The sequence below is a fragment of the Talpa europaea genome, assembly GCF_964194135.1.
Source record: "Talpa europaea genome assembly, chromosome: 5".
Classification (NCBI taxonomy): Eukaryota; Metazoa; Chordata; class Mammalia; order Eulipotyphla; family Talpidae; genus Talpa; species Talpa europaea.
This window is the reverse complement of record NC_140071.1, coordinates 132,745,669-132,761,868: the sequence shown is the minus strand read 5'-3', so window position 1 is coordinate 132,761,868 and position 16,200 is coordinate 132,745,669. Positions and strand designations below refer to the sequence as shown.

General features: G+C 38.5%; 1 protein-coding gene across 1 annotated transcript in view; it reads left to right on the top strand.

Moving 5' to 3' along the window:
* LOC311170646 (cytosolic beta-glucosidase) overlaps positions 1 to 16,200 on the top strand; it is a gene marked incomplete at both ends in the record, with an annotated part of 90,191 nt that overhangs the window by 20,556 nt on the left and 53,435 nt on the right. The window contains one exon of the mRNA XM_084233023.1: positions 11,082 to 11,313. Within this exon, the coding sequence (XP_084089149.1) occupies positions 11,082 to 11,313 (232 nt within the window). The remainder of the gene's footprint in view (positions 1 to 11,081; positions 11,314 to 16,200) is intronic.

The window sequence follows — 16,200 nt, the reverse complement described above, 5'->3', positions numbered from 1 at the left end:
ACAGAACAGGCAGACTGACTGAAATACACTGCTGAGGGGAGCAGCAGGCGAGACAGGAGAGGTCTGCTGCACCATGAGGGCCAGATCCCTGGCTGGCTGGGGATCAGACTCGTGCTGCAGAGGCTGCGGACAGCTTCACAGTGCTGTGCTTAACCCCTTGCACCATCAGGGAGGCCTATTTCTTAACCCACCCCTCTTTATTGGACACATCAGTTGTTTCCATATCTTGGCTATCGTAAACGGTGCTGCAGTACACATAGGGGTGTGTATGTACGTGTCTCTTCAAATTAGTGTTTTTGGATCCTTTGGATAGATATCTAGAAGTAGAATCGATGGAGTATATGACAAATCTATTTTAATATATTGAGAGACCCCCCCCCTATCCATAGGGGACACACCAGGCTACATTCCCACCAACAATGCAAGAGGGTTTTTTCTCCACCCCCTCAGCAACACTTACTGTCTCTGGTCCTGTTGACATGGGTCATTCTCACAGGAATGAGCTGGTGTCTCATTATGGTTTACATTGAATTAAAAAAATTCAAGTGGCTGCGTTGGCTTATCCTTTTGTTGTTGGAAACCCTCTGTCTCTCCCTCCATACTACCTCCCTGGCTTCTTCCTTCCTTTCTTTTAATCGCCAGGGGATGGAGCCTGGTTGAGATCTAGTATTTGTGAATCCTAAGGATGCTTGGAAATGATTTTCCATGCAGTATCAATCCCTGTTGTCTTCTGTGCATGCCACACGTGTGTATGTGCATACAGACATATCGACCTATGTAACTACATACACATGTGTCTGTAAGAGAATAAACAGAAAAGAAGCTAATCAAATTTGCAGCCATTTTGCAAGAGAATCTCTTATTGTGTTAATGGATTTTCCAAAATAGCCTTACATTTATGGCAGGATTTTTCTTGCATATTTAAACACTATTGCTTGATACACAAAAATGATTAGTATCTAGTTTCATGAGCTGTAACTTTTATCCTTAATAGTGCTGCAATTTGCCACATCTCATGCTTTCCTTTGTATTCACTTTTCTATAATATTACAATTGCTAAACTTTATTTTTTTATGAATAGTTCCATGGTATATATTTTTTTCCTCTTAACTTTTACCATTGCTTACATGGGACTATTTAACGGATTTATAGTTTTCGTAATTACCGACATGTTTCAACTTATTTCCTGCCACATTATTATTTTATATTTTCTAATGCAGTCCTTTACCTTTGTTTCCTCCTTCTATCTTTTCTCCCTCATTATATTCTCCTTTGCTCTTTTCCCCACCTGGTGTAGCGTTTCTCAGTGGGGGTGCTGTGGCTATCTGCTCTGACAATTTCTTGGTTGTGTGTAGTCGACACCCCCATAATGCCCCTCCCCTTCCCTCCAGATCTCTTGACTATGACGCCACTGCTAGCGGTGACTCAATAACCACAAGTCCGGGACGTACAAGTTCTCTTCATTTGTGTATATTTTCCTAACTGAATTTCTAATTTTTTCTTAGAATGTGCGGTATGGTCCCAGTTTAAAAACTCAAATAGTATCATAAGAGTTATAACACCAAATGTCACTCTTTTCTACCTATTTATTTGCCCCTAAAGCCAGCAGTTCTGGGCCTTTCCATTATCTCTTCTGAGTACTTAGGTCAACTAGCAAACACAAATGGTTATCGTTTGATGCTCCAGTTGAAAATATCACATATTCACCTCCTTTTAAAAAAAAAATATTTATTTATGCATACAAGAACTGGGGTGTAGCCAGAGGTGTAGGAGGTGAGAGGATTCACCAGAGACAGAGTGGGGAACAGAACAGGTGGATCTACTGAAATCCACTGCTGAGGGGAGCAGTGCGTGAGACAGGAGAGGTCTGCTGCACCATGTGGGTCACCTCCCTGACCTTCTGAGGATTAAACTTGTGCTGCAGTGGTTGGCAATAGTTTGAGAGCACTGTTTTTAACCTCTAACCACCAGGGAGGCCCCTATTCACCTTCTATCATTAAGATGAGTTGCTGTTACCTTTTAGCTTTCTTATAGCATCACAGTCACAGAGTAATGCTTCTTTCTCCTCTTTTCTAATTTGGCTACTTAACACATTTTGTTTCATCATTCAGTTTTAATATCATGGTTTGATAGAAAAGTGGGGTACCATTGAACCACCACATGTCCTGTGATTGCATTTTTTTAAAAATGTAGTTTTTGTTTTGTCTGAGAGTTAATAATTGTCTTTGTTGTTGCTGGCTTTCTCTTCAGTAATTCTTTCACTAATTCATCCCAACACTGTCTGCCAGAAATGTAAATTGCTTCTTGACATGTTTAAACACATCAGCTACTTTATCAGTTTTTTTTTTTTCTTTTCTTGGAGACATTCCTTCTGGAGTGCTCCATCCACTGTGACAAGATGCAGAAAGGAAAAACAAAAACAAAAACAAAAACAAGATGCAGAAAGGCATTTTCACTTAGCAGGGTGGTGTCCTGGCTGCTTTGGGCCCTGTCCCTGCCGGAATAGCTTTGGTCCAAAAAACTTCTAGATCAGGAAACCATTGCCAGCCTCAAAGTTTCTCATAAAATAATTATACATAACATACTAAATGAATGTTAGTCAAGAATTATCTTCTGAAATCACACCAGATTATAACTTGTAAGAGGAATGACTTGAATTTATAGTCACATTTCCTCTTCAAATGGAGACTTTTTGATAATTTGCAAACATGAAGAAACTCATATATATCTCTGCAAAGCAATGAGTCAGCAAACATCATGATTCCTATTTTCTGTTGAGCACATTGGACAAAAAGTATTTGTTTTGTTCAAGAATAGATATGAGAATATTTATATCTTATGTATAGTATAAAAATGATACCCACAAACCACATTTCGGGAACTCCTTTGCAATATTTCCTTCCTTACCTCTCTGCCTAGAGATACTCACTAAATGAAAATTTTGCATTTATCAATGACTTCTTTTTCCTGTGGTTTAACATGTGAGAATAGCTAACAGCTAACAATTTATTAGTTTCACATGTTTTGAACATTATATATTGAAACATGGAAATATATTAGGTTTTTGTTTTGTGCTTCTCTCAATATCATATTAGGGTGCTTGCACATGTTGATCTGTATAGATCTGGTTCATCCACACACACACACTCTTGAAGTCTTTTATGATATGATTATTATATAGTTTACTTATTCATTCATTGATTCATTGCCCTCACAGAGGAAATCTGGGGTGTTTCCAGTGCAAGTTGGTGTTGTTATTATTATTGCAAGCATGGCTGTATGTCTCTTGGTCTACATTTGTATGAGCACGGTTTGTGGTGGTAAGTGAATTTCTGGGTTTTGGTGTTGCCACAGGAACTTTGTTGCCACTTTTGTGGCAGGAACACGATGAGGGACACAGCAGTGGAGGAGCAGGTTTGCAAGGCAAGACCCTGCTCCTTGAGCAGAAATTCTTGTGCATTTATTGAAAGCAGACAGGCTAGTAAAAACTGATCATGCAACGGTGGTATGAGAAATAAGGTCTGGAGAGTGGGAGAGAAATGGGGGACAAAGTTTTATGAAGGACAGGGAAGGGGACCTTGTGACCATGTGTCAAGAGACATTTGCATCAGCAAAGTGTTTGATGTCATCACAAGCAGGATTATCCTGAGGCCACCATGGAGATAGTCACGTGGTCAGATCCACAGTGGCCTAGGCATCCCCAGGCCTGCCTTGTCATACGGGCTGCTCTCTGTAGGTCAAAGAATGCTCTGCTGTAATTTTTAAAAAAAGATTTATTTATTTATGCATACAAGAACTGGGGTATAGGCAAAAGGTGTGGGGGTGAGAGGATTCACCAGAGACAGAGTGGGGAGCAGAACAGGTGGATCCACTGAAGTACACTGCTGAGGGGAGCTGCAGGCGAGGTAGGAGAGATCTGCAGTGCCATATGGGTAGCTCCCTGGCCAGCTAGGGGATCAAACTCATTCTGCACAGTGGCTGTGGACAGCTTCATTGGTCATGTCTTAACCCCTTGTGCCACCAGGGAGGTGATTTACAGATAGAAAAATAGAGGCATCACACTCCCAGATTTCAAACTATACTACAAAGCCATAATTATCAAAATTGTATGGTATTAGAACAAGAACAGACACACAGACCAGTGGAATCAAATAGAAAATCCAGAAATAAACCCACAGATTTATGGTCAACTAATATATGACAAAGGAGCAAAGAATATGCACTGGAGCAAAGAAAGTTTGTTCCATAAATGGTGATGGGAAAACTGGGTCGCTACATGCAAAAGAATGAAGCTTGACCACTACTTTACACCATGCACAAAAGCCAAATCAAAATGGATTAAAGAACTAGACATAAGACCTGAAACCATAAAATACATAGAAGAAAATATAGGCGAAACACTACATGACATGCACCTCAAAGACATCTTTATAGGGCCTCCCCGGTGGCGCAGCGGTTGAGCGCTGGGTTGCGAAGCTGCCCGCAGCCTCTGCAGCGCTGGTTCGATCCCTGGCTGCTCCCCGGCCACCGGAGGAGGGTCCCACATGGCGCGCAGACTCTCCTGCCACCTGCTGCTCCCCTCAGCAGTGTACTTTGGTCCTTCTGCCTGCTCTGCTCCCCGCTCTGGCTCTGGTGAATTCTCTCACCCTCCCGTGCTTCTGACTGTACCCAGTGCATGCACAAACAAAACAAACAAACAAACAAACAAATAAATAAAAAACATGCCTCTATAAAAAAAATAAATAAATCTTAAAAAAAAAAAGACATCTATACAGACACATCACCCAAAGCAGTGATAGTGAAGGCAAAGATAAACAGCTGGGACTACATCAAATTAAAGAGCTTCTGCACAGCAAAAGAGACAATAACCAAAACAAAGAAAACCCCACCGACTGGGAGAAAATTTTTGCACACAACACTAACGATAAAGGACTGATCACAAAAATCTACAAAGAGCTGATGAGACTCAACAAAAACAAAGAAAATAATCCAGTCAAAAAATGGGCAGAAGAGCTAAAAAGAAACTTCTCTGAAGAGGAAATGCAAATGGCCAACAGGCATATGAAAAAATGTTCAGCATCACTTGTAATTAGGGAAATGCAAATCGAAACTACCATGAGATACCATCTTACACCAGTGAGAATGGCACATATTAAAAAAACTAGCAACAACCAATGTTGGTGAGGTTGTGGAGAAAAAGGAACTCTTCTGCACTGTTGGTAGGAGTGAAACTGGTCCAACCACTGTGGAAAGCTGTGTGGAGATTTCTGGACCTACTAAACATAGAGCTTCCACATGATCCAGCAATTCCACTCCTAGGTATTTACCCAAAGGACACAGAAACATCCATTCCAAAGAGCACCTGCACCCCTATGTTTATAGCAGCACTGTTTACAATAGCTAAGCTTTGGAAACACCCAAATGCCCCAGAATAGATGACTGGATCAAGAAGATGTGGTACATATACACAATGGAATATTACTCAGCATTCAAAAAAGATAAACACACAGTTTGCAGCAACATGGATGGCGCTGGAAGGGATCATGCTCAGCGAAATAAGCCAGAAAGAAAAAGAAAACTACCAGATGGTCTCACTCATAGCAGGAATTTAGAAAACTTAATAAGAGACCAGGAAAAAGAATAATCAATACAAAATAGAAGTCAAAATCAACAAGCAACTATAAACCAGAGACACACTATGGGGGTGGGAAGGAGCGGGGGTGGCGGGGAAAGGAAGGACTAGAGTCAAAATAAGGGGGGGGTGCAATTGTATGGGGAATATAACCAAAGTGAAAATGCACACATTGTGCAAATATGAAAAAAGATGTAAGAATTATATAAAATAAAATATTTAAATAAAAAAATAAAATAGGTCATAGTTGCCCATTACTGCTTCCTTTTGGATTTGTAGTACACATCTTTAATATCCACAGCCTAGTGGATATTAAAGTGATGGTATATCCTTCAGGAATTACCCATGACTCTTAAAACAGTGCTAATATTTCTCCCTTGCTGGCTTTGGGTGACTCGTCACATATTTAATGTCTATATGTGTTATTAAGTGGATGTTGCATTGTTGTAGCCAGCTCACAGGAACCCCCGTTTTGGTATACACTTCTTCATATTTACTAGATGTTTCCATGTTGTTCTCCTACCAGCAATGGATAAACATTCCTGCCATGCAACAGCTCTGTTAGGTGTCCTCTAGTGCTTGATATTACCCAACCAGCAAATTTGTGCCAATTGTGTGGGTGTGGAAGAGTATTTTGTTTTGGTTTTCATTTGCAGTTCCAGATTTTTAATTATCTTACATTTAATAAAATGCATACTAGCCACGTGTTTCTCCTGTGAAGGAACTCTTCACATCTTTTGTCCCTTTTTTTACACTTTTGTTGGTCTTTTAAATTGAAATACCCAAATTTAACTGTTGATTTCTGTTTTTTTTTTTCCAGCTCTATCAATTTTTGCTGTATGTATTTTGACCTGTTAATAGGTTCATAAACATTTCAGATTATAAGTCCTCTTGACAAATTGACCCATTTAATAGTATGAAATGATTTTTCTCATACCTGGTAATATTGCTCTGAAATCTTCATTGATATTAATATAGCTACTCTAGTGTTCTTTAATTGGTGTTAGCAGGCTGCCTCTTTTCCATCCTATCACTTTTAACCTTCTGGTGTCTTTCTATTTAAAGTAGGTTTCTTGTAGGCAGCAGATAGCTGAGTTTGGCGTTTTTATCTGATCTAATAATCTTTGACCTTTAATCATGCTATTTGCTTTCTATTTGTTCCATCTGTCTCTTATTCTCTTTCCCTCTTTCTCAGTTTTTTTTTTTTTTGTAATTTCATTACATATTCTTTGCTGGTTTATTAGCTATAACTTTGTCTTGTTATTTTAGTGCTTCCTTTTGGATTTGTAGTATACATCTTTAATATCCACAGCCTACCTCAAGTGACAGTGTATCCTTCAGGAATTACCCACGACTCTTAGAACAATGCTACCATTTCTTCCTTCCTGGCTTTGGATGACTCATGTCATACATTTAATGCCTACATGTGTTATAAAGTGGATACTGCATTGCCATTATTTTTCTTTAAGCAATAAATTTATTTTTATTTTTAAAATTCTTAAATTTTTTGTGGTTATCACTTTTAAGTTTGCTATTTTTTTAAATTTTATCTTATTTTATATATTTTTACATAATTTTTCAGTTTTGCACAATGTATGCATTTTCATCTTGGAATTTAGAAAACCTAAATAAGGGACCAGGAAAAAGACTAATTGTAATAAAGTAAAAATCAAAATCAACAAGCAACTATAAACCAGAGACACACTACAGGGTGGGAGGGATGGAGGAAGCCGTGGGGTCAAAATAAGGGGGGTGGGAATTGTTTGGGGAAAATAACCAAGATCAAATTCATTGTTTTTTATTGAGTTAACTTTGCTTTATAACCCTGTATATGTTTCAGAGGTACAGGCTCACATCTCTTCAGATGTAGTTCTCACACCCACCACCAAGTACCCTGTGTCCTCCACTGTTGTCCACTGGGTCCCCTCCCTGCTTTGCTTCCCACCTTCTCCCAGTCCTTCTGGTTTTCTCAATTTTAGAGTCTTTTTTTTTGGGGGGGGGGTTGGTTTGTCTCGCCCTTTGTCTTATTTCTTTATTGCATGAATGAGTGTTAATTTTGTTTTTTAATTATTTGGTAGAACTCAATTGTAAAATCACCTGGCATGGCAGTTGCTTGTGAGATATTTTAACTATATTTTTAAAGACTTATTTTTTATTTATTTATGCACACAAGAACTGGGGTGTAGGCCAGAGGTATGGAGGTGAGACAGAGACAGAGTGGGGAACAGAACAGGCAGATCCACTGAAATAAACCACTAAGGGGAGCAGCGGGCAAGACAGGAGAGGTCTGCTGCACTGTGTGGGTAGCCCCCTGGCTGGGGATTGAACTCAGGCCTAAGAGGTGGTATTGCTGAGACTTAATCCCTAGGCCCCCAGGAGGCCCTGATGTCTTCTTTAACTCTTAAGTTATTCATATGTACCTTTTTGATTTTGGTATTATTTTTGTTGCTGTTTTTTTGCTTCTGTAATGTTTTCTTTAGTTGATAAATTCTCACATCACTGATTAGACTGTCATTTACATTTCTCCAACACTTTGAAATTTATGGAGATTTTACTTATGCATCAACTTACACTCAACTTTCATGTTTCTGTCTGCTTGAAAAGAATGTATATTCTTAATTGTGGTGTTCATTATTGTGCAAAGTCATTATATCCATTAGATCAAGCTTATTAACATCTGCCATCCTTATTCTCTCTTGTTTTCATTGCCTAGAGAAGTTTTGGTATCAACATTATTCTAGAAACATAAAATAAATTGAGGAATTCATTTGTACTTTCTGGAATATATTTAAAAGGGAGATGTTTTATTAGTTTGCTTTTGTAAATGTTTGATAGAACTCAAGTTAATTCAAATTTCCCATTTTAGAGGTAAATTTGTCAACTTTGCTCTTTCAATTGTCAGTTTTCGCTTCATATAGTTTGAAACCAGACTCCTAGGTGCACACACCTTTAGATCCATATTGTCATTATGCAGTAACCCAGGTTATCTCCAGTGATGATCTCCCACATTGGAGTCTTGTGTGTGTGAGTGTGTGTGTGTGCGCGTGTTGGGGGGGGGGTTGCGGCAGTGGAGGGGCACACATATTATTTTCCATATTTTGACTCTCAAGTTTTCTGTATTCCTATGTATTAGGTGATATTTATAAATAATATAACACTGGATTTAAAAGAAATCTAGTTTGAAAAATCTGGTTTTTATCTGACATATTTAGCCCATTGACATATTGTTATAATGATATATTATTTATCATATATATGATAATGTGTATTTTGTCTCACCATCTTATTTTATGCTTTTATTTTCCTTGCTATTGCTATGCTTATTTTTTTCTGATTTTCTTGTTTTTTCATTTTATTTAGTTTCCCCCACCTACCATATTGGTTAAGAAAGTGGTCTCTGAAATTCAACTGTTGGCTTTAGAATCTTGGCTTTAATATGTACTAAGTTAATTAACTTCTTCATGTCTTACTTTCTTTATTTGTAAATAGGGATAATAAGGACAGTTGCTCCATTATAATATTGCAAGGTGCTTGTATATACATTTAGAATAGAACCAGGTTCTATTGCTATAGATGTTTTGCAATCTTCTTTAAAACTATAAATTTCATTGTTTAAGTGCTTACTCTAGAAATTTTGACTTGACTACAAAACACACAAAGTAAAATATCAATCAATATCATAAGCCTTCTTCTAAACCATTTGAAAACTCGAGAACACTTTAAATTTGATTTCTAATCATTTTGCTTATATATATATATATTTTTTATTTTTTGGTCTGGGATTTTAGTTCCATAGATTTTTTCTTTTTAATTCTTACAAAAGAAACTCTATTATTGTTTGATATTTTAAGAGTTTGTTTAGATTATATTTATATACATATTTATTAATGTCTTTGTTGTTATGTTCATTTAACTTCTTCATTTTCAGGCTACTACTTAAATTTAATATTATGAAATAATTTAAAGTGTCAAAGCGAGACTGTTTCAGATACCATCAATCATTTGGTCCCCCATGTTCCTCTTTCTGGAGGATTCCTCTTTAATTCATTCGATTAATACTCTTGACATTGACTGCTGTATCTTAAACATGCTTCTATTATTAGTTCTTGATATTTTTCCAGTTGGGGAATAATTTATTTTCTTCTTATTGTGAAAGATGAGGATTTACTCATTTATCCATTTTCTCTTCTTCTACCTTCCCACTTTCTCGACTGCCATGCACAATTCCAGTACCAGAGATATGGGAAGTCTTTGCTAAATTAATATGGAGTTTCAGTTTTGCAGAATGAAAACTTTTTGAGATGGATATGGTGATGTTTACACACCAACATAGCATATTTAATGTCCTGATTGTACATGTAACAGTGATTAAGATGGAAAGTTATGATAAGTGTATTTTTTCACAGTTAAAAAGTGGTCTGCCAGAGAGCATTTTGAAATGTTTACAGATAAAAGCAGAAACTTGGGTGGGGTACAGATGAAACAACATTGGCAAAAGGTTGAAAACTGCTGAAGTATGTGGAATTTCATTATATTATTCTGCCCACTTGGTGTGCATATTTACAATACCATTAAATATATACATATTTTAAATTCAAAAAAAATATTAGCTACTTTATTAGGATATTTTTTAAAGATTTGTTTATGCATACAAGAACTAGGGTGTAGCCAGATGTGCAGGGGGTAGAAGATTCACCAGAGACAGAGTGTGTGCATTAGAACAGGCAGATCTACTGAAATATACTGCTGAGGGGAGCAGTGGGTGAGACAGGAGAGGTCTGCTGCACCATGGTGGTCGGCTCCCTGCCTGGGGATTGAACTCCTGCTGCAGTGGCTGGCCATAGCTTGATAGCTTGATAGCACTGAGACTTAACCCCCACGCCATATACTAACCCCTGTGTTAGTATAATCTCTTGAAGAAATCTTACCCGTAGCCAGTGACAGGCTAGGATACCGATATATCAGCCGTGGCAGGAACTAGTGTTCTTATCATAATTGACTGAACCATCAGCTTCATGCTATCATAACAGAATATGGTTGAAGTATAGAGGGCTAATGATAAGATCCTAAGCTTTCATCATGCACATCAAGGACAAGGCATGTGAGTCATGGCCAAGAGAAACATTTACAAAGAATATTTTCAACTCAGACATTCATAAGCTGAGACTTGCCTCTTTTTACCAGCTGGGAGATGGTCAGATAATGAACCATGAAGCCTGCGATGTGGCAGCACCATGCAATAATTTTTCATTTGCCACCAGTCAGTTTCAGGGATCAAGGACAGCTAAACTTGTAACCCTCTCATGCATGTTATTTTAAAGGCGTATTTTAAAGTTATAAATATGGTGCATTGAGTTAATGAGGTATGTTCTTTTGGCGACAAATATTTACATTCCACACATGCCTCTTGATGTCTAGTATAACCACTCCATTTTCTTCTTTTTCTCAGGAGGCTGGGATGCAGATGGAAAAGGCCCTAGTGTCTGGGACACATTCACCCATCAGGGAGGAGAGAGAGTTTTCAAGAACCAGACTGGTGATGTAGCTTGTAGCAGCTACACTCTGTGGGAGGAAGATTTGAAATGTATCAAACAGCTTGGATTGACTCATTACCGCCTCTCTCTTTCCTGGTCACGTCTGTTACCTGATGGGACGACAGGTTTCATCAACCAGAAAGGCAAGTGTTTCTTAAAAATAGAAGGTTGCAACTTTAATTCAAGGTTATTGCTGTGGTTTGGCATAATTAATCCAGGATGCTCGGTAGTGTAACTTGGAAATGGCAAGTTTTTAGTGTGATTATAGAATCAATTTTTTTTAAATAAGTTTGTATTTTTACAAATATCTTTGTTTCCCTTAACTAGAGATCTTGGTTGGAAAGTGGGGGAATGCAAGGGCAGGAAGGGGGTTAGCATAAATGTTTTATTTATGTAGGAAGTTATTTGAGTGTGAACCTGCTGTTGAATTTCCAAAAGTGGTGTACTGGGTTATTTGCTGTGGTGTTGCACTGTGAAGAGTTATGAACACTCTGCAGGACTTGAGAATATTCTGAGCATTTTAATTGAATTGAATAAATGGCGCCACTTCAGCAACCTAGAGGTTAGTAGCAAAGTCTCTGGAATCTGCCTACTTGGAACAAGGGCCTGCTACGTCACTTACTCTCCCTTGGGCCTTGCTTGGTGCCTCAGTTTCTGGACAGGTGGAAAGGGATTCTATTAATGTTTCTTCTTCAGAGAGTTGTTGGAAAATTAAATGAAATAATCTTTGCAAAGTGCTGCCCATGAAAAGCATTCAATAAGGGTTAACTATTATTCTGATTATGCCTTGAAATAAAAAAGACTAGTGCCCCATGTGAACACTGTTATTTAAAAGGCATTTTAAATACATTTCCTCTAATTCCCACAAAGCGATGAGCAAAGTATAATTACACATTTTGCAGAGGCTCATGGTCAAATACAGACATTTTACAAATGGTATACTGGAATGTACACCTAAGGTTTAACTAGTCCCTTCTCACACAGCATTGGCAAACCATGGCCTGAGGGCCACATTTGGCAGATTCCTATTTTTGTAAATCAAATTTTATCACAGCACAACCATGTCTGTGCATTTAATGTTTTCTGCATTTGCTTTCCCACAACAGTAGATGTGAGAAGTTGAGGCAGAAACCATATCATTTGCAAAGCTTGAAATATCTCTTTTTTACAGAAAACATTTTGTGACCCCTGTATTAGAACATAGTGGTTTCTTTAAGAAGAACCTTGATGAACAATTTGTCCTGAAAGAGATTTCACACTACTTGTAGGGCTGCAACCAGGTGCAACAGGAGGAAAGCAAGGGGTAAACTTTGAAGCGGTGCTCACTCTCTGGGCCTGGTAAGATGGACGCTGGCAGGAATCTGAGTGAAGGTGCTTTCCTTGGTGTTATTTCCAGACTCAAGACTCAAGAGCCTTTGTTGACACCTAGAGGAGACTCTTTCTGAGTATATCGTCTGATTTCCTATGTAGTAAGAACAACTGTGATGACAATACTTATGTAGACTTGTGCCCTTGCAATGCCATCCACTTAAGGTGGGGTTTTTGCTAGGTTGTGAGTTGAACCTGCAATTCATGGTGACACATGTGGCCTTAAAATAGGTCCCTGAGAAAGGACACACAGAATGGCAGCTTCATTGCTTGGCTCTATAGACATCAGCCCTTTGTGAATAGTTGCTGCTGATACTTTGTTGACATCACTGGCTGGTTTTATTTTTTGACTTTGAATATGAGGTAATTTCTTACTCACCTTAAAAATGAACTAAAAAAATTTCCACCTTTCTAATCTGACACCAGAAGACTCCCTTCTCTGTGGGACTACTTACTATACCCTCAGGATCTATAAACAAAGTTATCTTTGAGTTTTCTATTTTCTTTGCTTCCTACATTGCATTGGTTGCCAAATATGACCCATTTCACTCTTGTTTCTTTAATCCCTTTCCTCCTAGCCTTCTTTTCTGCCTCTGCCCTCATTTAGGTGTTTATTGTTATCACCAATGATGCTTCAATATGCCCTTGGTGGGTTTACCTCCTTTCACTCTTTCTCTGTCTTTTAATCCTTTGCACAAAATGCCACAACAACAAATTTTCTAAAGCTTTGTCCAAGTCATTTTTGCATCATTGCATCATCTCCTGCCCAAAACATCCCAGGTAAAATCATTTTTTTTGTCACTGTAAGCCTCAATGTACAATCTATGCTCTTTCATATATCATTCTGGGTTTTATTTGACTTAGTCTTGACTAAAGCACTAAAGCATCATTGGCTGAAATTCTATTGTATCTATGACCTATGTAATTGGCTTAGCACGTAACCAACTACTTATAAAATATGGTAGGCAGTATTCCACCCTTGTAGAAATTAAACTCTTCCTGCTACCTGGCATGACCTTTTTGTAACTCCTGACTATAATTGTTGATCATCTGTCTTCCTGCTAAGCCTTAACATAAAGCTTTTCTCTTCGATAGTCTTCCTTTATTCCAAGACAGTAGAAATCTGTTTTTTTTTTTTTTAGTATCCCATAACACTATGTAAAACTCTTATTCCTCACATTCTTCACCAATGTTATTACATTTCCCATTAGATTGTGAACACCTTGAGTTTAATGCAATTCAACAAATGTGCATTAAATATATCCTGTGTATCAGGCACTGCCAGGGGTATTGTGTCAAGGCTATAAGGGAATCCCCTGAATTGCTTACAGTGTCATGGGCAGTAATTCTGCCTTGTTCACCCCTGAGACAGTCCAGTGCTTGCAGGGAGGAATTCAGTAAATGCTTACTGAATTTAATTAAGTCAATAACAATCATAAACATCACTCTAAAGGTAGTGATGGTTACCTTTTATTGAGCATATAATATGTGCAATCCACTGTGCCAAGCACTGCACCTACTTTTGCTGATTTAATATTCCTAAAAGCTTGCTGAGTGAGGGCCTGCTCTAAACGGAGGGAATCATGGGTGGTGGCTGGGCTGAGTGCAACTGAATTTTGTCTAACATCAAAGCCTGTGGTCTAGTCTAGTGTGATTAGCCCAGGCCAAACAAACCACTTGCCCCCTCCATTCTGCCTGTTCCCTGTTGATGAAAAGGAGCAGAGACACGACATCACTGGTGCTCTTCCCTCTCTTCTAGCCCATGATTCCAGGCATTTGAAGTTTTCACTGAGCCCCCACTAGATGCTAAACAACAGAAAATGAAACAAGCAAAACCCACTCATCATCTTGTAATATGTGTCTAACACCTCTTATCCAAGTTCTAAATTCAAGAGACTCTGAATACTGGACCCATGTTAGCAGGTTTAGTTTTAAACTAATTTGGCAGAAAATATTGACCCCAATTGACAGGAAAGTTGCTATCATTGCTGTTCTCTCCACCTCGTTGGAAGATTTATATATTTTATTTATATGTAATTACTGTGGAAATACTAAGGGATGCTTGTTATCCCTTAATTATGATGAAGGGATCCGGACCCGATGGGAGTGTTAACTGTATAGATGGCCTATACATTTGCTCTGCGTTTTCTTTCAAAAATCCAAAAACTCTGAATATATTCACACCCAAGATTTTCAGACAAATGATTGTGGACTGCTACCAATAAATCACCATATCAGGCTATTTCAAACCATCTTCCCATATACAGAAGTTCATGGGCACACTGGAGATCAGTAGTTCAGGAGCAGGGCAGCAAAAAAAGCTGGTGGAGTTGCTGGGGCCATTGGAACAATGTGGAGAAGTCACTCGTGCAAATCCCAACGTGGGGTCATGTCCCATGCCCCCAGTGTCAGGCTCTCTCTGTTGGGCCCAACTTTTGTAAAGCCACAGCTGATTAATGTTACAGACGTGTACATGAACAAGGGGGCACTGGAGGTGCTTCCGGAAGGCAGAATTTCAATAAGCGGTTGCTCACTCTTGTGCAGTGATCTGTTGAAGCCATCGGAATGGTTTTAACTCAGAAAGGCCATCATTTGTTTCTTCTGTTTAAACATTTTCTCAAAGAGCATGTAAAGAATTAGAAAAGGCTTGTCACTATCCTTTCCAAGGATAGTGTTTGACTACCTATTTTAAAGCTTGATTAGAGGACATCTGGAAACTTGTGAAATCCTGTTTCCAAACTAAGAGAGTGTTTTACAAAATGGAAATGTTACTCAGCCTTTCTCTTTCATATGTCAAGTTTTCAAGGTTTAACAAGAAGAGATGGAGCTGGCAACTGAAATCCAGTATTTCTATATTTCTCAACTGTTTCAGTGCATTTTCATATCTGCCACAAATGTAAGTTTCAGGTGATTAGGAGGAGACTAAGGCATTGGAAATAAAAAGAAAAAAAGAAATGTTTATGCAGAATGTCTTTTTCACTTTCAGCTTGAAAATGTGAATACACAACAGGAATGATAGTTCAGTGCATTACAGAAAAATGTATTAATCTATTCTGCATTGGGCGGTATGAAGAGTAGAGTAATGCCCTCCCCTCATATCATGTTCTAATTCTTAGAAACTGTGAATATATTATCTGATATGGTAAAGGGGACTTTATAGATATGATTACGTTAAGACTCCTGGGATTTGGACTTATCTGGAGTAATCTCGGTGGTTCCAATGTAATCACATGATAGCTTGGGAGAGAGAAGTAAGAGGCTCAGAGACAGAGAGAGAAGGTAGCAGGAATGAAGCAGGGGTCAGAAAGGGGAGACCATGCAATGCTGCTGGCTTTGTAGATGGAGGAAGGGTCATGAGCCAAGAAATGCAGGCAGCATCTAGCAGCTAGAAAAGGCAAGGGAATGAGTTCTTTCTCAGAGCCTCCAGAATGAATGTAACCCTGCTGACATCTTACTTTTAGCTCAGTGAGAACCATTTTGAATTTCCAATGTCTAGAAAGGCAAGACAATAAATTTGTGCTGGTTTAGAATACTAGGATTGTTGTAAGTTGTTACAATACTAATAGAGACAAATGCAAGCATTCTACCTATGTTAGTGCACAATACTGGGCCCGGAGGAATGGCAGCAATGAAAGAAATCAGTAGCGGGGGTCTAGAGAAGAGTGA